The following is a 27,367-nucleotide window of genomic DNA, read 5'->3' as shown; positions in this document are numbered from 1 at the left end:
CTTTCCTGGATTTATTTACAATTTCATTTGTCCTCTGGGCCACTTGGCATTACTAGGGTAGTGAACTGAAATTGTCGGAGTGTAGTATTGTCTGTTACTGGAGGAGGTCCAGATCTTTCGTATAATGTAAGAGGGAGCCTCAGAAATGAAGAGGTCGAGAATCACTGTGGTACCTTGTCACATTTCACCAGTACTTGATACATCAGTTTAATGTTAATATCGCACTGTTGGTGTCCGTCCCTACACCCTAAGGACTGCAGTGATCCGCAACCATCTTCTCCAGGGTAACTAGGGATGGACCATAAATGCTAGTCTAGCCAGAAATGCCCGTGTCCCATGAAGAGATTTAAAAGTGTGCATCTGGGCCATACTATATGTTGGAAGACTGATAGCTCTTGTTCATTCTACCCTGTCTTTCCTCTAAAGCTGTGTGCACTCTCAGTTGATGGCATTGCTCTCTCCATCTCAACCACGTAGTTTCAGGAAGGGGAAATTACTGTTCCTAAATGTTTCTAAATTCCAGCCAACAGCACTCAGCTTCACATGAAGGTAAAGAACAAGACTGGGAGGAAAATTCACTACATTAGCCTATGCAGTGTGAGAGTGACAGACTGGCATTCTCAACAAAGGCTGCATAAAGTTCCAAATCCTTCCAATTTATTGAATAGTTGACAGCAGTAATTGGGCTCTGTCTGTGCATATACAGGTAATGAAACAAAATTTACGGAGATGTTTTAATTGATTAGTTTGAGGATCTTAATCAACCGTGCTTTGAGTTATGTTGTACACTGAGAAAGGAGAGTTCTATCCAATTGGTTGAATAGAAAAAGGAGCATGGCCCCTGTCAGGCAAAAGAGCCAATCATGGTGGACCATGATTTGAGAGAGATCAACTCAAACCCCCTGAGGTCCTCTAGCAGATCCCCAGATGACAATTCCCAAGGTACTGCTTTCTTTCTCTCCCACTTTCATTTCTTCCTTCCAGTCCTATCAGCACATGTGCACAAAGTCAGACAGCATGAACGAAGGTAATGCAGCTCTGAGGCTTGAGTTAGAAAGAAAGATTCCCAATTGAAAGAGATTCTTGCCCTGTGGAAAACTGATGGAACAAACCAAAATGTGATTCCAATAAGTGTTGTGGAAGCAAAAAACCAGAGAAGACTTACGGCTGATGAAACAATTTGATCAAGAAGGTGCATTATCTACTGCACCATCCAGTGCTAAGGCATACTTCTGAATAATGTATATATCTGGCAGATAACATTACTTTTGGAGGCACTGAGTGAGAGTATGGATGCAAAGCTGATATTAAATATTCAGGCTTGCTTCCCTGTGAAGGCAGGAAAAGAAGCCTCCTTTTAATATTAAAAAAAAAGTATTGAAATGAAGGGCTCCAATGCACGTTAGGCATAGTGTGATAGGGATGTACGGCAAGGAAACAAATCCTTCAGTCCAATTCGTCCATGCCGACCAGATATTCTACAATAATCTAGCTCCATTTTGTTCTGCGTTTCCTCTCCAGCCATTGGACTCGCAGCCCAGCACCTCTGAAACTATAACCAATCAAGGACTCAACACCTTTTATAAAGGGGGCAGGTGAGGAATTTATTGAGGAGTGAGAGAGAACAAGCAGGTGCACAAATACATTTTGGAGCCCTTGGTTAGATGAAGGACAATGTTTTCTTTGCCTCGCTGATGTGTTTACTTTCAGAGAGCAGTGTGTTTTCTATTTTAAAAAAAAGCGGTGGAAAGCACTTTCCCAGCTGCATTATGGTGGTGCTCAAAATTCTGACTGAATTTGGGAGTTGGAGCCAGAATATGCTAAGGGGATTAGGTCAGCTTTTTAAATCCCAAAGGTTGTTTTATTTGGAGGTTTAAGCAAGTGTATACTGAGTGAAAAGGCATCTGATTACAAACTGTGCTGTGCATGTGATCATCAACTGGCAGGATCGCCCAGGTAGTTTGAAAAATGACCAATGGGCACAGCATGAATTTGCTTCAACAAGCAGTAAACCTTTTCACTTGTTGATAAAGGAGACTGAAAAGGTTAGCCCAGCTTGGTCTACTAATGTTCTAAACCATTCTTTCCTTATGTTTTAACAGTTGCATATTTTAACGAAGCTTAGGATAATAGATTTTGTGATCACACAGTTTAAGATGTGTGCATCTTAGAGTGTTATTCCTGATACAGAAAGCCCAAAGATGTGAAATTAGAATGAGAAACATCTGCAGGGTGAATGGGACATAATTTACAGTCAAAATAATGATGAGGCCAAGGGTCCTCACTGTAATTTATGTACCGATAGTGACAAAAGCATCAGGCAGGGAACAGTGTGTGGCTAACCTCAAATATCCATAAATTACTGATTCAATTCAACTATTGGCTTTGAAAAAATGCCACTTCAGGGTCTGCCTCAGCGCTGAAATGGGTTGAATGGCATGAAGATTCTGGAGTTGCGTGCCAGATGTCTCAATTCACCACGCAAATTTTGCTCTTGTCACTTACTCTCAAAGTACGTAGAACATAGAACAATACAGCGCAGAACAGGCCCTTCGGCCCTCGATGTTGTGCCGACCTGTGAACTAACTAAGCCCCTCCCCCTATGCTATCCCATCATTATCCACTTAGGGGATAAGAGTTAATTAATGCCAGAAAACTTCTCTTGGGGTAATTTAATTAGGACACTAATAGACTGTCATTTCTTCAAGGTGTTCATTGTCAGAAATTCAAAAATGCATGTTTCCAGGTTCTTTTTACATGTCCCTTGTCCCTTCTCTCTCTCTCTCTCTCTCTCTCTCTCTTTGCCAATGCAATATTTCTTCCCTTACTTTGTTTCTCCTTTTATTCTTGATTTGAGTTTGAAATTACCGGCTCTCGTTTATATTTCCTTCCCCGGCCTTGCAATGCTAATTTTACAGAATCCTTCAGTCTAATTGCTAGGGAGCTACACGGTTGCTTGTCCTGTCTGCACAGGTCCCAAGTGCCCAGTTTGCCTCCAGGCAATATTATCAGCTGTCACTTAAAACAGCCTGCCTTGTAATAATCTAAACATGCAAGGGGAAGCCTGACAAATAGCAGATGCTTTCAGGTGCCCTGCTACTGCAAATTATGATACTTTCTTTCTAAACTCTTAGCCTAGTTTTAATTCAAAATTTGTCCTTGGGATATGTGCATTGCAGGTGAGCCCAGTGTTTTATGACCGTCCGTTCATGCTCTGAAGATGAGCTGTCTTTGTGAGATGGTGTGGTGCATGGTATCGGGGAAAGGTTAGAAAAGTGTTACAGGTTTTGACCCAGTGATAGTGGAATATGGCAATGTAATTCCAAGTTAGGGTGGGGTGTGGCTTGCTGTTGACTGTGTAGTGGTGGTGTTCCCATGTGCCCTTTAACTTGGTGGCGGTATTAAATGTGCTGTTGAAGGATGCATGGCAAGCTCTGCAGTGAGTCCTGCAGATGGGACACACTGCTGCTCCTAAGCAGATGTTTGTGGACATTGTGTCAATCAAATGCGCTGCTTTGTCCTGGATTGTGCTGATCTCCTTAAGTGTTGTTGGAGCTGCATTCATCCAGACAAGTGGGCAATATGCCATCACACTCCTGATATGCGCTTTGAATTGAATTTGCTTTTGTCACCTGTACTTACTTGAGTACAGTGAAAAGTTTACATTTGCCACTTACAGCACCATCTTAGGTACAAGAGTATCTAGGTTAAGATTGCTGAGTACAAATTCTGAGGAAAAAAATCTGAAAAATAAATGAATTTTAAAAGGTCCAGAATTTCAGATTGTCAGAAGTACAAAATCATAGTAGTAAATTGGAAAAATAAAGAAACCTAAAGTTCAGAATAACGGGACGGGTTCTGCGGACTCAGGAGGTGAGTTCGTTTCTGCCAACTTTCTGGCCTCTGACCTATTCCTGTGAGCCTAACGAAGAGAAACACAGTCTCAATGCAGCTTCTCCTTAGGAATGGATGCAGATCACTGGACCGCTGATATCCTAAAAAAAACCACAAGAGATGTGAGAACCCATCCTTGACGTGCAAATGAAGACCAGGATATTTTGTGTGTTTTCAAAGCCTTCCACCTGAATAGTCAGTAGAGAGTGCATCCCCATTGCTCCTAGCTGCCCTGAAGCTATTTAATACTGCAAACGGCATGAATTGATGAAGTGATGAAATTATAATCTCTGATCCTGTTTGGTATATATCAACTGAAACACATTTGTAAGTGTCTCGAAATCACTTATGACAAATCTTGTGCCCAAGAGGTTGTTTCTCAACAGCACAGATTACTTTCAAGTTGTAAAACATCACCACAAATATATAACAATGAAAATCATTGAAATTATCGCATCGCTGTGTTCCCACATGTTTCACTTACGATCAAGTGTATGGTTTTTTTGGCTGAACATCAGTCGAACATTCGTTTTAATGCGTTAAGTACACAAAATGGTGATTTATGTCAGATAGATAACAATCATGCTTGCCCCACTCATTGACCCCATTGGTATTTCAGCCATTAGGTATGATTACATAGCATTTTATGCAGTTAACTGCTGGCACTGCAAATTTCTCATCCAATTACTGAAAACGTTTTCGTAGAATTTGCAGCATGGAAGCAGATTGTTTGGCCCAACAGGTTACTGGTTAGTTTTACACTCTGCTTTTGCATAAACCTCTTTAGTACTGAGATTGAGACCTTGCATTCCCCTCCCTGTGCCACTTGCTTCAACTCCTATTGAAGGCCAGAAACTCCTCAAGTGGCCTCCCCTTAAACCCCATCCCTGAAGTTGTATTTTTCTCCAGTTGCTCTCCTGTGATCCCTAATGTTCTCTACAGGAGGTGGTGGTGGGTGGGTGCACTCGATGGCCTAGTAGTAGTTACCACTGGACTGTAAATCCAGATACCCAGGTTATGTTCTGGGAACCTGGGTTCGAGTTCTGCCGCAGCATTTGGTAGAATTTGAATTCAATAAAAGAAAATGTAGAATTAAGAGTCTAAATGATGACCATGAATCCATTGTCAGGAAAAACCCATCTGGCTCACTAATGAGTCTTTGGGGAAGGAAGCTGCTATCCTTACCTGGTCTGGCCTCCATATGTCTCCAGATACATAGCAATGTTTTTGACTCTTAACTGTCCTCTGGGCATTTAAGGATGGGCAATAAATGCTGACCTAGCTAGTTTGCCCTTTACTGCATAAGTGACTGAAAAAAAATTCATCATTTGTCCATGAGGGACCACTTCTTTCAACTGCAGTTTAACTGTTGACCATTCACTTCCCCCTTCTTGTCCCATTTTAGCTGATATTGTCAACATTTCTATTCTCCTCTAGTAATCTTCCAAGAGACCGTAGATGAATAGACATATTTTGACTGTGACCGCAGTGCACTCATTGGTTGAGAAAGTGCTGCGAAATCTCAGCAGGTCTCGATATATCTATGGAGAGAGAAACAGAGATAACATTTTAAGGTTCTGATTAAAAAAATAAGTCATATTGGGCTTGAAAAATCAACTCTGTTTCTCTTGCTGCAAATGCTGCCAGACCTGCTGAGATTCCTATGCCCTTTTGGTTTTTAGCTTGAACATAAAGTGTTTTGGGAAAGGAAATGTTTTTACTTGTGTTTCACTGTAGAATTTGGGCAAAACAAAAAATACATGACAAATTAAGACATTCAAACCCGCATTCTAATTCACATTTGACACATAACTTACATAATTGTACTGATACTGTCTCAGTCCCGATACAATTCAAACTAGATTACTTTCTCAACAAAACGTCCGCAATTACATTGCTTTTCCCCCAAAATGTACACGGCCTTTAAAATATAAGGCTGCAATAGCAAATTCTATTAAAATAGCCTGGAAGTTTTTTTTTACCCCACCCCCTCAAAAGTTGGAGATTTATGATTAGCACATGGCAGTGTCCTTCTGTAGCCTTTTTGGTCATACAGTTCTATACATATAAGAGCCAATGATAATCCACGTCTATCTTTATCTACTGTAGAGTATCACTTTTGGTGTCAATGTAGCTTTTTAGAGTAGCATCCTCCAGATTTCTCCATGTTTTCTTTTAGCAGAACTGCATGCATTCTCAATGATTAGCATTGACTATTATCTTGAGGGGTTTAATGAAATTGAAGGCAACCGACCATTGGTTGTTCAGCATCTCTAAATGTGTCTGACATTCCCGTGATTGCAATTTCTTGGCTTTCTTCTGAAGTAAGTCCCTGACTGGAGCATCTGTATTGCTGGAATTTGGTACAAACTCATCATAAGCACCGTATTCCACAAAAATCTCATTGTTGCCCTCTTGGTTTGAGGAGAAGGTGACTCATGCATGCATGTATTTTTGCTGTTCTCGCCAGCACCTGCCGTTGCCTACTGTATGCCCTAGGCAGGTCGCTCATACTTTTGCAAATTTGCGGCTCGCAAGATTTATCATGACATCACACAATTAGAATTTCTCATACAAAGCGTCCAGTTGTTCCATGCAGTTCCTCACAAGTGTCATTGTATATAAGCACATTATCAAGATTACCTACACTGTTATGAACACTGGTTACCATTGGTTCATTGGTCTCTGGAATGTGGCTGAAGAATGTTTTGACCCAAATGGCATTGGAAAAGACTGCCTGGTGTGACAAAGATTCTTAAATGCTGCCTGGTAAGGAAGTTGCTGATATCGTTTTCCTAAATTTATTTTGGTAAGAAATCTGGCATTGATAGCACCATTGATACAGACTTCCCAGTGAAGTATTCCGTAGGAATCGTCTTTTACAGATTGCATTGATCTTTCCATGACGACCCAGAATCTAGTAGGACCATCAGGCTTAGACACCTACACTACTGGGGTATACCAGGTGCTCCAACCGAGTTCAGTCAGGTAGTTTTCCCATGTGTACTGAATTTCTGCTATCAGCTGAGCCTGTTTGTCTGGACCGAAGGACTAAGGGTGGTGTGTTATAGGAGAGGATTCCCCTGTATGTGTCATGTACGGCGAAGGTTGGAAGCCCTGGTTATTAAGCTTGGTGAGTCACATTGTTGCTTCTGTGCATTCTTCCACCTCTAACATGAAAGTGTGAAATCTGATACAGTTAGCTCATTGGCTAGTTGAAGGTTGTCTCTGCCTCCTTCTTCCCCACCCTCACTATCTCTTCCACCCTCCACTGTCCTTGCTACCACACTGGTTCATCCTCCTATTGACATTGCTATAATGATGTGACACAGTTGATTCTTTTCCCTGGGTGTCAGTTTGATCATTTACCTAACCAATTCTCGATTACCTTGTATGGACCCCTCGGTCCTCGTAAAGTCAGTGATACTAGCACCTCAACCCCTGGTAGGAATGCTGGGGATTTGTTCATGCTGCTTGTTGACCCATTGCTTCATGGTTGTTTATGCTGCTGGAAGATGTTCTTGAGCTAATTTTCAGCCTCCTATACACTGCTCCCAGAACAAAGATACAAGAGCCTAAAATAACTCATCCTTCAAGCCTGAGGATTGTAACCCTAACTTGTTCAAAAGCTCTTGAATAAGTTGACTCATTTGGTGATTCCAGTGTGGCAAACAGAACAAATTGAGGTCAGTGTCCCAAAGACATGCGGCAGTATGTTACGGGGTCCTGAATGATGTGAGCTGTGCGGAGACTTGTAGCATGATCCTTTGATAAGTCCAGCAAAGCCTAGCTCAACTTCAGGAGCATCTCACTGCCTCTTTTCTGATTTTGCCAAGCGGAGAGACAAGCTTCTTGCCAGGCGGTGACGGGTTACCATTTCAGTGGGATTATAGATTGTGAGACACCTTTTTAACACACAGTTTGCCTCAATGTTGCATTTCCCCATGCGATTCCTATCTACAGAGTCTGTGATGGCTGATTAGTGTCTTGGTCACTACAGCCAGAACATCAGAAGAACAGGTTCTGGAATTTGGTCATTTGTGTCACTGTCTGGTGAAAAATTCATGCCCTTTTCCCAGCAAAAGTGCATGAGTGGCTCCTCTCTCCCTCAGTACCGCTTTCAACCTACTTGATTCATTTGAGGAACAAGAAGTTCCTTTTCCTTGTGACAAGAATGCCCCGTAACTCTCAGTGCCCTGTTTACTTTCCTTGCTATCAAAGCTGTGTTTATAATTGGTCTTGCATCGTAGCTCCAAGTTAATCTGTTGCACACTCCTTTCTTTGCACTGATCTTGTTCACTCCAGTAGACTTAACTTCCAGAGCACTGACAAAAAAATGTCCCACACTGTGACGGTGAAAATTCCCAGGCCTTTGGACTTCCTTTCCATCTTCAGCACTTTGCTTTCTGACCTGAGGAGGACATTCTGCGCCATTTCCAGATGCCCCTTCTGTGTCTGGCTACTTGATATCCTCTCACATTTCATCTTCTATTGTCCTTGAGTTTGACAGTGTGACAGAAAATAAAAGATTTGTGAGCCAGCTTGTAATCACTAGTCATCTCAGATGTTGCTCTGCCGGTGGTGGTAGTAGAGCCAGATACATTTGGGACTTTTAAGCGGCTCTTGGATAGTCATGGATGATAGAAAAATGAAGGGTATGCAGGTTGGTTTGATCTTAAAAATAATAGATCAGGACAACATTGTGGGCCAAAGGGCCTGTACTGTGCTGTACTGTTCTATGTTCTATGTCTGTCTAGCTGTTGCAACCTTCTGATTTTCTGTGTTCCTTTATAAGTGGAAGGGTTAAGGTTAGGGTTAGGGAAGGAGTGAACTTTAAAAGTTTTCTCAGAGAATTGTTTCCGGAAGGGTGATGTAGTTTCTAACCTTGAAAGCCTGAAGTCAGATGGTCAAAGTTGTTTTGCTTTCTTCACTCAGATTTAATATGAATCTGCCCAGGCTACTTCAAGATATTCCAAACTTTATGCCTGGAAGCCCCAGTGACCAACTTGACTGTACCAAGATGAGCATTTTTTTTTCCCCTGCTTCCTCAGGACACAAAGCACAAACTTCCTGAGCTCCACCCATCGGCTTGCTTCGCCTGAGCAATGTCCTGTTTTACTTTTGGCCAAGTCTGCTGAGCCATCTTTTGCAAAAGTGATGAAAAATGACCAAGTGTGCTTTTTGTCAAATTTTGAGACAGCTTGTACAACTTTAAACAGCTTCTCATTGGGTCTTGGGGTAATTCCTCATCAGGATGTTCCCTGAAGCCACAGGCTTTTTTTTCCTTTGTTGCAACCTTGACAAACTGCTATTCTCACCACCCTTTCCCCCCCCCCCCCCCCCCCCCCGCCTACCCAACTTCTGAAAATTTGTCTCTTTTTCCTCCTCTCTCTAAAAGCACTTTCCTACCAATTCCAATTTTTATATTAAAAAATTCCAGTTCTCTTTCCTGTTCAGCCTCATCTGCAATTGAATTCTTATTAACTCAGTTGACTTCCCAACTGGGTTGTGTCGCTTCCAGTTTCTCATATTGTGCTATTTACCTAAATTGCTTCTGCCCTCCTAGCCCTTACTTATAACCCTAACTGTACTCTCTCAGCTAATTCGATATGGCTAACCGTGGGTATCTTTGTAAATTATTCATGGGTAGACTGCCTTCCCCAGCAGTATTAGTCATTGCCAAAGACATTTTTATTATAATAATGCGCAGGAAAACTGGTGTTTTTCCTTTAATCTTTTTCCTGTTATTGGTGCCACAGTTCCAATTATACATTGTTCTTATTGAATATTCTGTTGTGGGGCCCCCAATTTTATGTTACAGCCAAAGTTGGAGGAGATCACCATTATACTAGTCCCACTACTCAACAGGTCACTTCATAACATATAAATATTTTTACAGTTACCAAGATAACCAATGCAATACTTCATTTATGTCAGCTTTTAAACAACAAATTCTATAAAATGGGCTTCTTAATCAGTCCAATTATGAATCCGTTCTTTAAACAATACTTACTTAACACTGATATGCAAAAACAGTCAGTTATGTAGAAGTATAATGCTTATCCCTCAGTGCCGCTGGGGTAAAAAACACACGCAAATGTTCTCTTCGGCATCAGGGAGGGAAAAAAAAAGATTGTACTGCAGATACAAAACATTGAAACAAAGAGGATAAAACAAAGTGTTCTGGAGTCTGTTGCTCTGATGTTCTGACTGTTGTGGCCAAATCACTAAGCAGTCACCATAGTTCGTGCAGACTTGTAGACAGAGCTCGTTCACTACATAAAACTCTTGATGTTTCTTCAATCAGTCTTTCAAAAGAAGAATGAGATTTTACCCTGAACTCACCAAGCGGGCTTTCTCCTTTCAAACAAGAGAACCAGCTCGGCAGCTTTTTCTTAGCCAGCTTTCCTTCAGCTCAGCTTGTTTTTAGCAAGCTTCCCCCCAAGTGATTTTTAAAAAAGAACTTCTCCAAGCCACTCACTCTTCAAAGAAAATTTACCAGGGGAGTACAGCAAAACAAGCAGTGATCACCAGTCAATGAACACATCCAGCCTCATATTTTATTATCTTGGAATTCTCCAGCATCTGCAGTTCCCATTATCAGTGATCACCAGTCCTTTTTTTTCTTATTTGTGATTGTGGTCTTGCTATTCTCTTATAAAGTTGACCCTGGTGAAAACGTTGTTAATGAGTTGGTGTGTCTGTTTTAACTTGGTGTTGTCTATGTATCGGATCCACAGTTTTGGCTGTATGAGGGGGTGGGTAGTGGTTCTTGTCTTTGCATGATTGCCTCTGCAATAAATTCTGAGATGCATGACCCCAAAGGTGTCCATCGATTTGTTTGTATATTTGGCAATTAAAGATTATATGGATGGTGAGGCGTAGATCCAGCAGTCTAAGTATGTTGTCATTGCTGATGGAGCTGTTTGGAGTCGGTGTTTCTGCTGCATCCAGTAACGTGGCAAGTGTTTTGCTAACCAGTGGTATGTCAATGGATGTGAATAGTGCTGTGGCATCAAAGGATACCATAATCTCATTGTTGATTTGAATGTTCTTGAGGTTGTTCAAGAATTCCTAGGTTGAGTGGACGGAGTGGAGTGATCTGTTGACTTGGTGTTTCAATCTCTGCCGTAGGTCCTTGGCCACTTTGTGTGAAGGTGTGCCTGGTAGGGAGACAATAGGTCTGAGGGGGATGCCTGGTTTGCGTACTTTAGGAAGTCTGTTGAAGCCTGGGGTTTTCAAGCCTCCTGGTTTCATTCTCATGTGGTCTGTCTTGGTTATTTGTCCTGTATTTCTTCGTTTCCTCAGCTTTTGGGTGATCCTATTACCTCATTGCATTGTTGGGTCTATTTCCACCTGTTGGTAAGTATGTGTATCTGTGAGCAGATACAGTCTGTGTCTCCTCAATGTTTGCTCATAATGATAGTCATGCTCCCTTTGTCTGCTGGTTGGATTATAATGATCTTTTCTTTCTTGAGTCCTTTGAGTGCTTTTCTCTCTGATGTGTTCAAGGTGTCCCACTAGTTCCTCCGGTTCAGTGTAGGAGTTATAGTTTGTCAGATGGCTTGTTGAGATTTGTGCGCGAGTCCGTTACCTTTTAGTGTAGCTTTCAGAGCAGCCACGAAGTCTGTTCTGTTCGCGTGTCTGTAGCTATAGTTTAGTCCACGTATTAAGACAGGTTCTTGGTTTCTGTAAGTGGTTTGCTGGATAGCTTTCTTATCCATGAGTCTGGTTTGCTGCTGACGTTGTTTTTGTGGTAGATCAGTTTGGTCCTTTAAGCTTGTGTTTGTTTTTTTGTTAAGGCCCTGCACTGTTTGTTCGTCAGAGCCTTAAATAGTGAAGATTATGGGAAGCCAGAGGACTGGAAAGCATTTGAAAACCAGTACAGGGATAACCAAGGGAAAAAAGAAATCGGGGGAAGAACATGAAATATGAGAGTAAGCTCGCTAGTAGTATAAAAGAAGATTGCAAGTATTTTAATTATCTGAAAGGCAAGAGCAGACATTGGATGATTAGACAATGAAACTGGCGAAGTGGTAATGGGGACCAAAGAAAAGGTGGAGGAACTGAACAGGTACTTTGCATCAGTTTTCATGGGGGAAGATACCAGAACTTCAAGATAGTCAGGGACAGAGGTGAGTGTAGTGGCTATCACTAAGGGGAAGCTGCTAGGGAAACTGAAAGATCTGAAGGTAGGTAAATGACCTGGAACAGATGGACCACACCCTAGAGTTCTGGAGGAGGTAGCTGAGTAGATGGTGGAAGCATTGATGGTGATCTTTCAAGAATCATTGTAGTCAGGGAGGGCCCCAGAGGACTGGAAGATGGATAATGTAATGTTCAATAAGGGAGGGAGGCAGAAGAAATGAAACTATGGACTAGTTAGCCTGACTTGAGTTATTAATAAGACTTTAGATACCTTTACTAAAAATGAGATTGTGGAGTATGTGGAACCCAAGGCATCATAAAATAGGGCTGAGTCAGCACGGCCTCATCAAGGGGAGGTTATGCCTGACAGATCTGTTAGAATTTTTCAAGGAGGAAATGAGCAAGGTAGACAAAGGAGAGCCAGTGGGTGTGATCTGTTTAGGTTTCCAGAAGATCTTTGACAAAGTGCTGCAGAGGAGGCTGCTAATAAGAGCCCATGGTGTTACGGCAAGGTACCGGTATAGATCGAGGATTGACTGACTGGCAGAAAGTAGAGAATAGGGATAAAGTGGCCTTTTTTAAGGATGGCAGCCAGTGACTAGTGGAGTTGTACAGGGATCAGTGATGGGACCACAACTATTTACATTATGCACTACCAATCTGGACAAAGGAACTAAGGACATTGTTGCTAATTTTACAGATGACACAAGGATAGGTGGAGACGCAGGTAGTGTTGAGGAAATGGAGAGGCTGGAGAAGGACTGGACAGCCTAGGAGAAGGGCAAAGAAGCAGCAGTGGCGTACAGTGTGGGAAAGTGTGAGGTTGTCTAATTTGGTGGGAAGCATAGAGGCATAGACTGTTTTCTAAATGGGGAGAAGCTTCAGAAATCTGAAGCACAAAGGGACTTTGATGTCCTAGTGCAGGATTCTCTTAAGGTTAACCTGCAGGTTCAGTTGGCATTTAGGAAGGTCAATACAATGTTAGCATTTATTTCAAGAGGGTGAGATGAGCAGAGACGCACTGCAGAAGCTGTACAAGACTCTGCTCAGACCCCATATGGGCTACTGTGAGCAGGTTTTGCTCCATACCTTCAGAAGGATGTGCTGGCATAGGAGAGATGTCTAGAAGAGGTTTACAAGAATGATCCTGGGGATGAAGAGCTTGTCTTATGAGGAATAGTTGAGGATTCTGGGTCTGTACTTGCTAGAGTTTAGCAGGTTGAGGGATCTCATTGAAGCTTACAGGATACTGAGAGCCCTGGACAGAGTGGATGTGAGGAAGATGTTTCCACTAGTGGAAGACGCTAGGACCCAAGGGCACAGCATTAAAATAATGGCATTACCCTTTAGAACTGTGATAAAGAGGAATTTCTTCAGCCAAAGAGTGGTAAATCTGGGGAACTAATGTCACAGAAGACAGTGGAGGCCATGTCATTGAGTGCATTCACGACAGAGATGTATAGGCTCTTCATTAGTAAGAGGATCAAAGGCTATAGGGATAAGGCAGGAGAATGCGCTTGGGAAACATATTGGGCATGATAGAATGGAGCAGAAATAATGGGCTGATTGTCCTAATTCTGCTCCTGTATCTTACAGTCTTTGGTCTGCTTGAGTTTAATCCATTTTCATCGATCCTTCAAAACTTGAGTCGTCTGAGAAATACTGAATGTAAAGTTTTCTTTTACATCACTCATTCACCATTTATCTCCTGGATTTCAATCATGAAAATTGACACTTGCTCTTTGTACAAAGGCACCGGGGTACAGGACTCACTGGGGAACAGTACTCTCCGAGGGGCATAGTACTCACCAGGATGTACTACTAGGAGATGGTGACCACAGGAAAGGAAGATGGAAAGGTGGGGAAGACTATGACAACAGTGAAAGGGAGAGAATAACAAAGCAGAGATGTAACAGAGAGTGACAGAGAGAGCATATAGACAATACTAAAACATAGGATCAAGGCCGAGAGTTGTGAGAACAGGAGGGAGAGAAGTTATGTGGTGTGATAGTTTTGGGAAAGAATGAACGGATGGATGGTGAATGAATGCAGTGGGAAGAAAAGACAAAAGAATCAAATGGAGGACTACGAGAGATGGTTCGAATGAGAGGGGAACACGTGTCTGAATGAATTGAGATGGATGCCAGAGAGAGACAGATGAATTTCAAACAGAAAACGTGAAAGGATCTAGGTTGGAACAGGAGAAAGAGAAATGATTCAGAGAGACTGAGTGAAATAGGCAAACACACAAATGCAAGTAGGTGGGATAAAAAGCTGGACAGTTGAGAAAGAGACAAGGAGAGATCATGGATCTTTCTGCTGAGCTGCAGCATCTTGCCTGTAGGTGGCAGCTTTGTTCAAATTTCCAAGAACCACCTGAGAGGGACCGACCAGGAGAAAACAATTGTCAGCTGTCTTGAATTGACCTCCCGGCCCTGCAGCTTTTCAAGTTACTGCAGTACTAACTGTTGAATAAATGTGTCTTTGTTTCAAAACAATAAGGCAACAAAGATTCTTAGCAGATGATGTGCAGCTGCTGCTGGTCCGTTCATATGAAAATGTCAAATATGGAAATCCTGAAGATTAAGGGTAACCCTGCATTGACTATTGGAGTGCTATTGATGTGTTATTGTTTTCAGATGGGAGGGGTGTGTGCAGGGATGGCAAAGATTATGGTCAATCTCTCGCCCCCTCATTGACGTCCCAATGGAAGCCAACCAAGCAATACAATAGTCTAGTGTTACATCAAAGGGAACTGACAGTGTGTGAAACACCATTGTTCTGTGTGGTGCCCATACGTATTTTTCTCATCAACAGCACATGTGGAAGCAAAATAGCAAATAGCTTGCTCACTACTGGGTCAGGTATTACAAATACTGTGAATAACTCGGGCACGGATGATCGCTCATCCTGCTAAAGTGACAATTGAGCCCCCCCAAACTGGACCAGCAGGGTCTGATGTCACGAAATTAATGCTGCCTCTCTTATTGCAATGTAGCAAAATCATGGGGGCTTCTCTTCATCCCCGACAGCCCTTAGGATGGTGATGACCCAGGTTTCTGGAACTGCTGCCGTCCCTGCAGTAAAGATACTCCAAGTCTAGTGAGGGATTTCCACACAGCAGTGACAAAGGGAATGACGACACATGTCCACACATCTGCTCAGCCTCAGATTTCGAGAAGGAAAGCAGCCACCAGAGGTCTCTGAAGAGCAACATAGCGCAGACAACCCAGTTGGCCATGCCCTTCCCTGATAAAATGTAGGGCGACCCATTGAAGGTCCTCAGTGCCAGTATAATTCAGATCAGCAAACTCAACATGGCGCTGGGTGGCACTCGACAGTTCTGAGAGTCTGGAAAGGAATCTCTTGTTTTAAGGGGAAGGTACCTGACTGGGTTAATGGTACGCAGGTTGGCGGACAGTGTACATGCCAAGAGTTTATGAGACACTGATCTCTTATATCTGGGCATAGTATTGGCAGCATCCAGGGCACAGGACCAGGTATTACATCAGTGCCTGACAGCCAGGGCCCAGGGCTCTCGAAGGCTCGCAGCGCTCAGGTCAGGGGCTGACCACCCCAGATATCAGTCACCGCCCCAGCTGTATTGTCTTCCTCCCAGCCACTGGGGTGGTTCGCTGCTACCAGTCTACCTTTCAACAGTTGTGCGCCAAACCAGTTCACCAAACTGAAAACCAAAATTAGGTTGGGCAGCCACTGCAATGAAGGTAGAAATTACAAGCCAAGCGAGGTTTTGAGTCAGGCTGTCTGGACAGGTCTTTGACCGTCACGTCCTGAGATTCAGATGCAGCGAGACAAGGAGGAAGCTCTGGAGAAGCATCAAGTCCAGTCTGGGGCAATTCGGGCTGAATGGCCTGTGTAAACCTCTGCATCGTTGTCTGCCTGCCCTGGTTTCATTCCCTATCATTCAGCAGTTCTTCTGCAAGCAGATAGTGACAGGTTTGATGAATTTTGTGGTTTTCCCAATCAGAATACGGTGCGGGGAAAAGGGCTGGTATGGGACTTGTTGATGTGAGATGATGGTGGCACTTTTATATCTCAGTGCCTTGCCACGTTGGTGTCTGTCAGTGGAAAATGGCACAAATTTCTTCTGGAAGCTTGCCAGCAAGGCCTTAAATGGTTTTAAGGTGCAACGAAGAGTCAATTAATGATTAATCTCACATTTTTCTTTTGAGCAGTTGACTGCATGTGTCACTAAACTCAAACAGGTTTTACCCCTGCTTTAAATTATACTTCTGCTACTTAGGGTCTCTCTTAAATGGGAGGATTGGTTCACAAGTAATCTGCTCAGGTTCTGGCCTGCTTTTCATTCATTTGTTCTCATTCATAGAGTCATACAGTGCGGAAACACTGGTCCAACTCATCTGTGCCGATCAGACATCGATTTCTGACCTAAACCCATTTGCCAGCATTTGGCCCATATCCCTCTCAACCCTTCCTACTCATAGACCCACCCAGATTACTTTTAAATGTTGTAATTGTACCAGCGTCCACCACTTCCTCTGGCAGCTCATTCCATACACGCACCACCCGCTGTGAAAAAGTTGCCTCTTGGGTTCTTTTTAAATCTTTGCCTCTCATCTCAAAACTCTGCCCTCTAGTTTTGGACTCCCCTGGCCTGGAAAGAAAAGACCTGTCTATTCACCCTATCCATGTCCCTCATGATTTTATTAAGGTCACCCCTCAGCCTCCAATGCTCCAGGGAAAATAGTCCCCACTTCTCCCTGTAGCTCAAACCCTCCAACCCCAGCAATATCCTGTCAACATAATCTTCAGAAAAGGATATTTACCCGAGTGGTGATGATTGATATCATTCGGCCTGCAGTTACATGGTGGATAATACATTCAGCTTTGTGAACTGTGAACTCATTACATTATGGGGAGGTGATAACAAGATGTAGAGCTGGGTGAACACAGCAGGCCAGGCAGCATCAGAGGAGCAGGAAAGCTGACGTTTCGATTCTGGACCCTTCTTCAGAAATGGGGGAGGGGAAGGCCGCTCTGAAATAAATAGAGAGAGGAAGGCGGGGATAGTGGAGCAGATAGGTGGAGAGTACCCTACAACCTCAATGTAGTCTCAATGTGGACTTTACGAGCTTCAAAATCTCCCCACCCCGAACTCATCCCAAGTCTGCCCGCCCCATCCCTGCCATCTTGACCTGTCTGTCTTCTCTCCGACCTATCCAGTCTTCCCACCTCACTGCCCGACCCTCAACCCCCCGGCTACCTACACTCACCCCTAATAGCTTCATCCCCGCCTCCTTAGCCTGTCCATCTTCTCTCCACCTGTCTATTTGATTGTCAGGAAAAACCCATCTGGTTCACTAATGTTCTTTAGGGAAGGAAACTGCTGACCTTACCTGCTCTGGCCTACAAGTGACTCCAGACCCACAGCAATGTGGTAGACTCCTCACTGCCCTCTGGCAATAATGGATGGGCAATAAATACTGCCTAGCCAGTGATGCTCTCATCCTGTGAATCAATAAAAAAAATTACTCAAACGGAGCTCCTTTTATTCTTCACTGTTCCTCTCTCCGCAGAATCAGTGTTGAGCTTTGTGGATGACATTGCCTCTGGATCCAAGACTCCCTGTGTGATGTTGGGAAAAGTTCCAGACAAAGTTTCAAACTCAATATCTTTGATCGTCAGATGCCTGGAGCCTGATACTACATATATGTAAGTAAATTCTCGGCATTTTCTAGCAAGGCAACAAAGTGTGGAGCTGGATGAACACAGCAGGCCAAGCAGCATCTTAGGAGCACAAAAGATGACATTTCAGGCCTTGACCCTTCTTCAGAAAAATGATGTGCTCCTAAGATGCTGCTTGGCCTGCTGTGTACATTCAGCTCCACACTTTGTTATCCCGGATTCTCCAGCATCTGCAGTTCCCATTATCTCTGATCACATTCTAGCAAGGCCGTGTTTTTGCGGGAGCACTCTGAGCGCAGGAAACAGTGCTACATGTTGCTCCTTTAGAAAACAAGAGAGAGTGGATGTTCATTTGGAATTCATATCCTGCTCATGCAAATGGTGTAGTGGTATACCAGGTCGTGCTCTGGGGACCCAGTTTCAAATCCCAGCATGGCAGATGATGGAATTTGAGTTCAATTAAAAAATAATCTGGAATTTGAAGTTTAATGATTACCATTGTTAATGTTGTCATTTGTCGATGAAAATCTATCCAGCTCGCTCGTGTCCCTTAGGGAAAGAAAATGCCATCCTTGATTGGTCTGACCTACATGTGACTCCAGACCCACTGCAATCTGACTCTTAACTGCCCTCTGGGTGTGTAGCAGTAAATGCTGGCCTGGCCAGCTTGACCAACATCCTGAGATTGAATATTTTTTTTAAGAAAGGAACGATAGTCTTCCTCAAACTGTTGGTTGTTTGACCTTTTTAATGTGGAATAAGTTTGATGGTCTCAACAAGCGGGTGTTGCTACTAAATGAGGGCTCGTGCCCAAATTTGCCGATGGAATACAGTTGTAAGATATGAAAGACATGCAAGTGTAGCAAGGTTGCTTCATTCCAGGTTCAGTCAGATTCTACCGTTTAGACTAACCTGGAAAACTGGGATCCTGATTGATGCACGCAATGTTCACAAGGATAATAACCACACCTCATAGTTATGTAGTGGAGACACTGGAGATGGTGTCTGCAATGACCACGTCATCATAGTTTATTCCAGAGACGCTTCCAATGCTTAAACCCGCTTCAACTGCAATGAACGTCACTTTGGAAATTCTAAAACGAAAAGTGTAACTTTGGGTTCTTTTTCCTTAAAAGCCTGGTCATTAAAAACAAAATAAAATGTCATCAGGGAAGGTGATCTTTAAGGTGCTGATTTTTCTTTTGTAAAGACACAATTAGGTCCCTGAGGACATTGATGGAAGGAAACCTACCCTGCGTCGCCCTTGTGTGGCTGAAGTCTCACACCAGTGTGGTTTTCCATTATTAGCCGCGGGCGAAGTCTGTCGGGGTTTGAGAAATGTGGGCTGCAGTGAAGTGTGTGGCAGGATTGGAGGTGGAGCCCAATGAATCCCAAGTTAATGCTGAGAGCATCTCTCACCATCTTCGACAAGGAGCGAGACGAGTTTGGCAATGGCGGGTTGCCAATTTATGGATTTGTAGCTTGTTAGAAACCTGATGAAGGCCACAGTTCACCTCATCAATATGCAGCTCCCCATCTTCCCCAGAGGTGCTGAGATTGCTGGATATTGAGAATTCTGGTTGGAGCCACCAGAGTAGGTACCTGGTGACTTCAGCTCGCTGCTGGCTGGGAGGGGCCTCCATGATGCTTAGCGCCAAACTTCATCACAGGACCCGGTCGGTGGGCACCAGTTTCATGCCCTGTTGTCAAGAGACATTGGCATGTGACGAGGGCCAACGCCGGGGGTTCACCACGATGCCTCTCCCTTCTGTGTCCAGGCTGTTCCAGGAAGTACAGACCTGCATTGCAGAGCACATCAGCAACCAGCATTGAATGGCGCTTTGCAGACACCCGCGATCATTGAATCATAGAATGCCTGCAGTGCAGAAGCATGCCACTTGGCCCATCGAGGTGGCACTGACCTGCCAATGAGCATCCCACCCAGGGATTGGAATAGGCTATATCTCAGAGCTGCTTGCTTGCTTGCTGTCTTAGCACTCGGTGCCTCTAGGCTTCACAGGAAGGACTACAAGGAACGGAGTTCCAGAGACTGGGGGCCTCGCTGATGTGGAGAGGCACAGCTGGAAGTCACTGGCCAAGGAGTGTTGCCCGCCACCTTCCATCGTGCTGGCAAGTAAAAGTATACCATGGGGAAGAAGATGACTGTTACCACTCCAGAAGAGGGTGAGGGCTGTAGTACCCAGCAATTTGATACCCTGTCAAGGGAACGCAGACTGATTCCCTATACCAGACCCGGACCTGCAGTGTTGCAAATCCCTGGCCGTCCCAATGCTCTTGCTCCCTATGAGCTGGCACCCGTCCCTGCTCCACACAGCGCTGACTACCTTATTCACACCAGCGCAGAGGCCGAGGAAGGAATAGGGATGATTTCAGGCGGGGGACAATGCTGCCAACAGCGCCCACTGCCCAGATGTGCCTTGTTCAGATGCTACAGAGGGTTCTCAACATAGGCATCTATCCACAGTACAGCCTGTTTGGACACAGAGCTAGGCATCATGTTGGCACAGTTCTATTCAGAGCCCCCAAACAAATTGATGTGGTGGCAAAACAATGGTGTTTATACAAATGGAAGAGTTTGTGCACAGCAGGTTCTCACCAGTGCCGTCAACGTGCTATAAGTAGGCGATTATTTCTGTCTCTCCCTCCCACTACCTCAGTGTTGTTTCTGATTGCACAGCTGGGATGGACGGACCTGGCTCGGCAGCGGAGCCGATGGGCCATGAAGCTTTGGTAGGGCATCCCCCTCCCCAGCCCAGATGTGCTGAGGGTCTTCCTGCTGAGCCCTTCCCAGCCTGAATTCCCAAAGCTCAAAGAGAAGTAGCTCGTGTGGAGCTGGAGGGCCCAGCCACCCTTGGAATGGAGACTTCTGAAGAGCCAGTATGCGGTTCCTCCTCCAGCTGCAAGCCTCCTGGCACTGCCCTGTCTCTTTGTGCTGAAGAGGCACTTGGAATTCTCACCAGGTTTTCCTCCCATTTCCTGTTCACACAATTTCCATCCTAAGGGCCAGTGGCTGGGCTGACGGAGTGCAGTGGTGTCAGCGTATCTCCAGGGGACCCTGACTCACCCTGTGTGTCACCATCCTATTTATGGAGGACACCACAGGGTCCCCTCCTGCCCAAGTCTGAGTTGGTACCTGATATCTGGCAGCCCTCCAAGTGCCAGCAGCCTGGGATGTTTGCCCCCTCAGCCAGCTGCAGAACTGGCATGGGGAGGGGCTCACCAGGCTGCACTGCCACATTCTTGAAAGCCTAGCATTCCCACCAAGGTGTCGGTGTCGGGGCCGGCGGTGGGGCACAGGGTGCAGCTTTGCGGTCACTCCCACCGTGGCATCGCTGCTCTTGTCCTCAGAGGAAATAGCTTCTGACAGAGCAGGTCCTTTCACCACAGAGTTAGTAGAGATTCTGCTGGCCAGGGTGGAGAGATGGTATTAGGACCAACAGCTAGGACTGATGCCCGTTGAGGGTCACGAGGTTACTGAGAGAGTTGCAGTGGAGTGAAGAGTGGTATTTAGTCAGTTAGTAGGACATGGGTACCTCAGTGTCCCCTCAGGAGTGGTTCTACCAAAGAGGAGCCTCATGTTAGGCTCCCCTCCGCTCCTGCCCTCTCCGGGAAGGGGAGACATTGGGTGTGGTGAAAGTGGGTGGTGCACGTTAGTGCCAGTGGGGGTGGGTGCGGTGGTGCAGTGGTCAAGGTGGTGAGGTGTTCTGAGGGAGTGGGGAGACAGCACAAAGACCTTGCGGAGTTGCTGCTGAAAGGGTCCATAGGTTTAGAGCCAAGTGAGGCAATACTTTGCAGCCAGCAGTGAGAATAGAAGAGCAAGAGACTTGCCGGGAGGTGGGTACAGTACCAGAGGTAGAGCGAGCGTGTGAGGTCACACACACAGACACACAGACACAGTAATGGGAGCATGCTTACCCTGGTGGAGACGGTCATTGCTGGCCATTCCTGTGGATTGTTGAGGTGGCACTGACATGGGACCAGGCTGGCTGCCTCTACCAGGAAGAGGACACCCCTCATTCACATCATTATTTCTATCGAGACCTCCAGATCCCTGTTGGTGACCCATAGTACCGTGTTTATCCTCTTCAAACTCTTCAGATTCTGTTTGTCAGTGGGCAGTATAGCTGTAGAATGCCAGTGCCTACCCAAGATGCAAAGCAAGTTTTTTTTTATATCAATGGTATGGGCGCCACAGAGGTTGCCCATTTGGTGGATGCCCATTGAAAGCGCAAAGTAAAATGGGGCTCGAATCAAGCCCGAGGACACCATCACGGAGGGGTGAGTCATTAATGAAGAGAGGTTGGGCTGTGTAGTGACAAGTCTCACTGGACCTGGCAGCAAAAATTCCCCCAAAAGCCGTGATGCAGATCGGTCTTAGCCAAAGAAAAATGCATTAGATTGAGCCCATTAAGATTGGTGTGATGAATATACAATGAAGTCAATGGAAATGAAGGGACTGGTCAATACTGACCGAGCAGGTATTTTTTCAGTCTCATTTGACTGTAAACTGAGCCTCTGATCCCACATGCTCTCCACCACAAGCATTGCCTTATTTTCTCCTCGGTAAAATCACCTTCTAAATCAGTCCATCTATTGCTGCATCCACATGTCTGTTGCCTTCAGACTCAACTATTCCAATGCTCTCCTGACGACTTTGCATCTTCCAGAAAGTTGAACTAATCCAAACCTCTGTTGCCACATGCACCAAATGCCATTGACTTGTCAACTCGGTGTTCTTCGATCCACAGTAAACTGTGCTTACAATTTGACCTTGGTTTTAAGTCTATCTGAACATGACTGGAAGCCAGATTTTTCAGGGAATCTCAGAAGAGAGATAAGAACAACTGAGGCTCACATGTTTGTGATGAGCCAAGAAACAGCAGAAATGCTTCCCGTCTCCTGCTCAAGCGAACTTGCTTGACTATTCTGATATGAGTCACCCCCCTCATGTCCTGAAACCCTGTCCTGATCCAAAGCCCCTTCTACATGTGCCAGCTCTGATGGGTCTAAAGTAACCATGCTCGCTTACTCTGTTTTTATTCTGGCAATGCCTTGAAGTTAAAACCTGCATCCACATTCTCAGTCCTCCCTGTCTCGATAACTTCCTCCAGCCCTCCAACCCTCTGAAAACTCTATGTTCCTTCAACTCTGGCATCTGTGCATCTCCGGTTTCCATCAGCCAAATTATTTGTGACGTGCCTTCAGCTGTCTTAGCCTAACACACTTGAAATTCCCTCCTTAACTTCAGTGGACTTCCATGACTGTTACCTCCTTTAAAACACTCCTTAAATCCTTTTCAGAAGAAGGGTCCCCGACCCGAAATGTCAGCTTTCCTGCTCCTCTGAGGCTACCTGGCCTGCTGTGTTCCTTCAGCTTCACACCATGTTATCTCAGACTCCAGCATTGGCAATTCTTACTATCCTTCCTTAAATCCTATCTCTTTGACCAACGCCTCCAATTGCTATCTTTGGTGTGCAGTTATGACGTCTTGGGGTAGGGATTGCTGAAAGAGCGTGGATGGTGAAGTCCATTGGAGCAGATGCAGTTACAGGATAATGAAATAGAAGTGTTTTATATGTCTGAAACGTTGCCTTTGCTTCATGCTGATGTTATAAAAAGAAATTGAGGCATCTGTAGGTCATACAAGGTGGTATACAGATCTAAGTCTTGCTGTTATTTTTCTTGGTTGAGCTGAACAAGCATTCTCTGTTTAATTTCTCTGTCACTTGCAAGTGAGGCTGAAGTATCTGTGGAACTAGGTTTTCCTATTCCATCTTTATTGACCGTGAACTGATGCACAGCAGCAACACAAGGGGTGATAGGGGAACGAGGCTTGCTGTGAACTAAGATACCAGTGATATCAAGTTTATGGATGGTTTTTTCAAAAAAAAGTGTGAGACCAGCCAAAGTGTGCTGGTATAGTTGAGAGTAGAGTTAACATAAGTGATCGATGCTTTGGTCAGCGCTCTGCTGCAGTGCTTGTTGGTCTAAGCTGAGGGCCGAGGCTCCTCTAACACCAAGTGAGAGGTCTCTTGGAGCAAAGTGTTTGAGTAACTCTTCCCCATTCCCTGATGCCTTGGGGCATCTACCACAACCCTGAGCTGAGGTTCCTTGAGCGATAGACGCTGACAGCAAGTTCCCGATGCTTTCCGTTTTATTTTCCACAGCATCAGAGTAGTAAATTCATTCAGGGAGTGAAAACAACAGAGAGATGGAGAAGAAAATATGACAGTAGGTTGCTCAAAGGAGATGAATTAAAAACATGACTCAGTTGCAGACAACTACCTGCCCTGCCATTTCTAACATTATTGATTTATTTGATTAGTAAGCCAATTCTTTAATATTAAAGTGTATTACTTTTGTTGCATTAATTAATTGGTTTGCCTCGTTTAAGTTAGGATTTTTGTAATGTCTCATTAAAGTGAGTTGCATTTTTCTACTTTAGAAGCAGAGGAAAAATGTTCTCCAGCTACAACAGGAGATCAAAAGAATTAAAAGTAGTCCCTCCTTCCCCTGTACTGAATTCCCTTAGGTGCCAAAATCCCAGATTTCCATATAGTAACCAATTGTGTTAAATGCTGCACACAAAACTTTAATTTCTGCTACATTGCAGCCTTTAAAATCTTTCCACAAGTATCATATAGTCTCTCTTTGTGTCTCTTCCTGTCAGCTAAATAAATATTGAATAATTTCTGTTTTTCAAAAACAACGCTGAGAAAATTTGCATCTTTGAATGTTTCTGCCTAAAATGGCATTGTTCTCCACCACTTTAATCTTTGGACAAATGTTGCCCACAGTGCAAACCTTTTGAATTCACTTATTCTGAGCACTCTACGGAATTTTTTTTACTTCTCCATCTCTCGATTGCACCCACTGAACGATTTCTGTATTGCAAGCAGGCTTCCCGTTGTTTTTCAACCCCATTCAGAAGTCATTGAGTTTCAGCTGCTGCTTTTGGACATCGTTTAAACAGCCTGAGAGCTGGTGAGAGGGATTAAAATTTCCTACTTCTAGCATACCCACTTGTGAATTTTACAGAGGCGGCTTGGGTTCGCAAAAGTCGCCTGCTGTCGAGAGTCGGTCTCAGTGAGGCTCTGTGCTTACAATTTGACCTTGGTTTTAAGTCTATCTGAACGTGACTGGAAGCCAGATTTTTCAGGGAATCTCAGAAGAGAGATAAGAACAACTGAGGCTCACATGTTTGTGATGAGCCAAGAAACAGCAGAAATGCTTCCCGTCTCCTGCTCAAGCGAACTTGCTTGACTATTCTGATATGAGTCACCCCCCTCATGTCCTGAAACCCTGTCCTGATCCAAAGCCCCTTCTACATGTGCCAGCCCTGATGGGTCTAAAGTAACCATGCTCGCTTACTCTGTGATACCTTTCCTCGCCTGATTTGCTTTATTGCTATCCTGCTACTCTCCAGCTTCCTTTGGTCTCTTTCCCTGAAATCGCTCTCCTCTTCTCTGGTGATTTATCTCCAACCCCCCAATCCCCACTCCCCCTGAGTTATTTTCCTTCCTCCACCAATCTCTTGGCTCTGTGAACTCTCCATTGCTCCCCAGCTGTGAGCTTCCCATTCCTCCTCCTCCTCCTTCCTCATCATAGTTCTCTCCTCTGCCCTGTGTCATCCTAGTGCTCCTTCCACGCTCAGGCGATCCTGTCTACCTCCCCACGATTTCTCTTTCTGCACCCCCAACCGCGACATTTTCTGTCACGGTGATATCTCCCTTCCTCGCTTCAGGTTACAATCAGATTTTCTGAAGAAGGGCCTAGGCCCGAAACGTCAGCCTCCCTGCCCCTCTGATGCTCTTGGCCTGCTGCTTTCATCCAGCTCCGCACCTTGTTATCTACAGTCACCCAGCTCGCATTACCCCATTTTCATAGACCTCAGGCATGCAGCCCCTTCTCAAGAAGTAGGGCATATTAAGTTTGGAATATTCATTTGACAAGTGTTTATATTGAAATAGATTTGCCTAATGTTCATTGAAATCTCCTGCAAATATTTATCTATGAACACGCACCCAGTTGGCTTTGATAGTTTTGCATTTACTAAGTATAAGTGTCAGCTTGGCTTGGTTTATAGCAGTGTCAGTGTGAATCAAAATGTCATGGCTTTACACATCTTTCCAGCATTAAGGCCTACTATTCAAGTTGATGTTATCAAGTGCAGTACGAAGAAATCTTTGCATGTTTTCCCCGACACATTAAACAGAGATGCATCTGCCAATTCAGAGTTAGATATTTGACGAAAAGCAGGGAGCCATTCCTCCCTCAAGTCAACGTTTCCAAAAAACTCCTTTACTGGTTATTGATTTCATTTCCTATTGGGTTTACCTTAATGTGGTTCCAAAGTGGCTGCCAAGTTTCCCTACATAGTAACGGTGATTATTACACTTCAGATTTGTTTTACAATTAAAAGTGAATGCTTTGAGATGTTCTGAGGACATGAGAAGCATGCATCACTATGTTTACATGAAAGAATATACTTGCATTGCCTACGTTAAGGCTAAATATTCGCTGAAATCCTCGTGAGCCATCAGTTTAGCTGTGCATTTTTTGATAGCTCAGGGTAAGCATGTCACCTAAGTACAAATTCCCAGTGACCTCTGAAACAGAAAATCACAGGTATTTGCTCTGCACAAAATAGCTCCCTTCTTCCCTTCATTCAGTTTACTTTCAAATCAGCTATATTCATGTGAAGCACTGTATTTTATGCTGCTGGTTTTTGGAAGACATTTTATAAATTTGGCGTAGATGATGGTGTTGTGCAAATGTCACTGAACTAGTAAGCCAGAGGCTCAAGTTGATGCCCATTCAAATCCCACCAGGGCCAGCAAGTGGAGGTTAAAAACCCATGAATAAATCTGGAATTATGTGGAATTATAATGCCTGGAATAAATATCTGGAATTATAATGTCAACTGGTGATGGTGACATTATAACTATCATTGTTCTTTAAAAATTAAATTCTGGTCTACTGATGTTCTTTAGGGAAGGAAAACTGCCATGCTTACCCTGTTTGGCCTCCTGACATGTGACTCCAGACCCATAGCCATGATTAACTCTAAACAGGCCCAGCAAGCCGTTCCATTCCAGGGCAATTAGTGATAGACAATAAATGCTGCATTTGGCAGCAACACATGCATCCCATTGAAAGAGTAAAGAAATAAATACAGATCTGTTTTCCCTGCTTTTTCCAAGTTAATCCCCCTCCCCCCATGTCCCATCATAGAGTAGATCTGAACACTCGCCTGGAGCCCACAAAATCATCATTTTCCCAACAGACGAGGACGATACTGAGCCAAAAGTCTTCACTGCTGTTGCTATGCTCCTGGACTCTCGTCTTAATAAACCCCAGGCCCATCCATTGATGTAGAATAAGGGTCAGGTTTAAAAATAGTGCCTACCGTGAGATGTTTTCCTTTTAGGAAGGGACAGATTGAGAAGATTGTTAAAAAGTGATTCAGATTGTGTCAATCCATTTTTAAAAAAATTCAATTTAAAGGATGGCCCATTGGCAAAATCTTGCATTGGAATCTTGCAGCAAGATTCCCTCTCGTAAAGCCAGCCTATTGGTTGTTTAAATGTGATTTTAGTAGATTGACTCACTCTTTGAAAGTGACACTGCTGTCAAG

The 27,367-nt window shown here is 44.2% G+C and overlaps 1 protein-coding gene across 1 annotated transcript in view; it reads left to right on the top strand.

Moving 5' to 3' along the window:
- astn1 (astrotactin 1) overlaps nt 1-27,367 on the top strand; it is a 1,971,124-nt gene that overhangs the window by 1,905,595 nt on the left and 38,162 nt on the right. The window contains exon 20 of the mRNA XM_048538653.2: nt 17,601-17,736. Within this exon, the coding sequence (XP_048394610.1) occupies nt 17,601-17,736 (136 nt within the window). The remainder of the gene's footprint in view (nt 1-17,600; nt 17,737-27,367) is intronic.

The sequence above is a fragment of the Stegostoma tigrinum genome, chromosome 8 (assembly GCF_030684315.1).
Source record: "Stegostoma tigrinum isolate sSteTig4 chromosome 8, sSteTig4.hap1, whole genome shotgun sequence".
In the NCBI taxonomy this organism is placed as follows: domain Eukaryota; kingdom Metazoa; phylum Chordata; class Chondrichthyes; order Orectolobiformes; family Stegostomatidae; genus Stegostoma; species Stegostoma tigrinum.
This window is presented reverse-complemented; position numbering and strand designations above follow the sequence as displayed.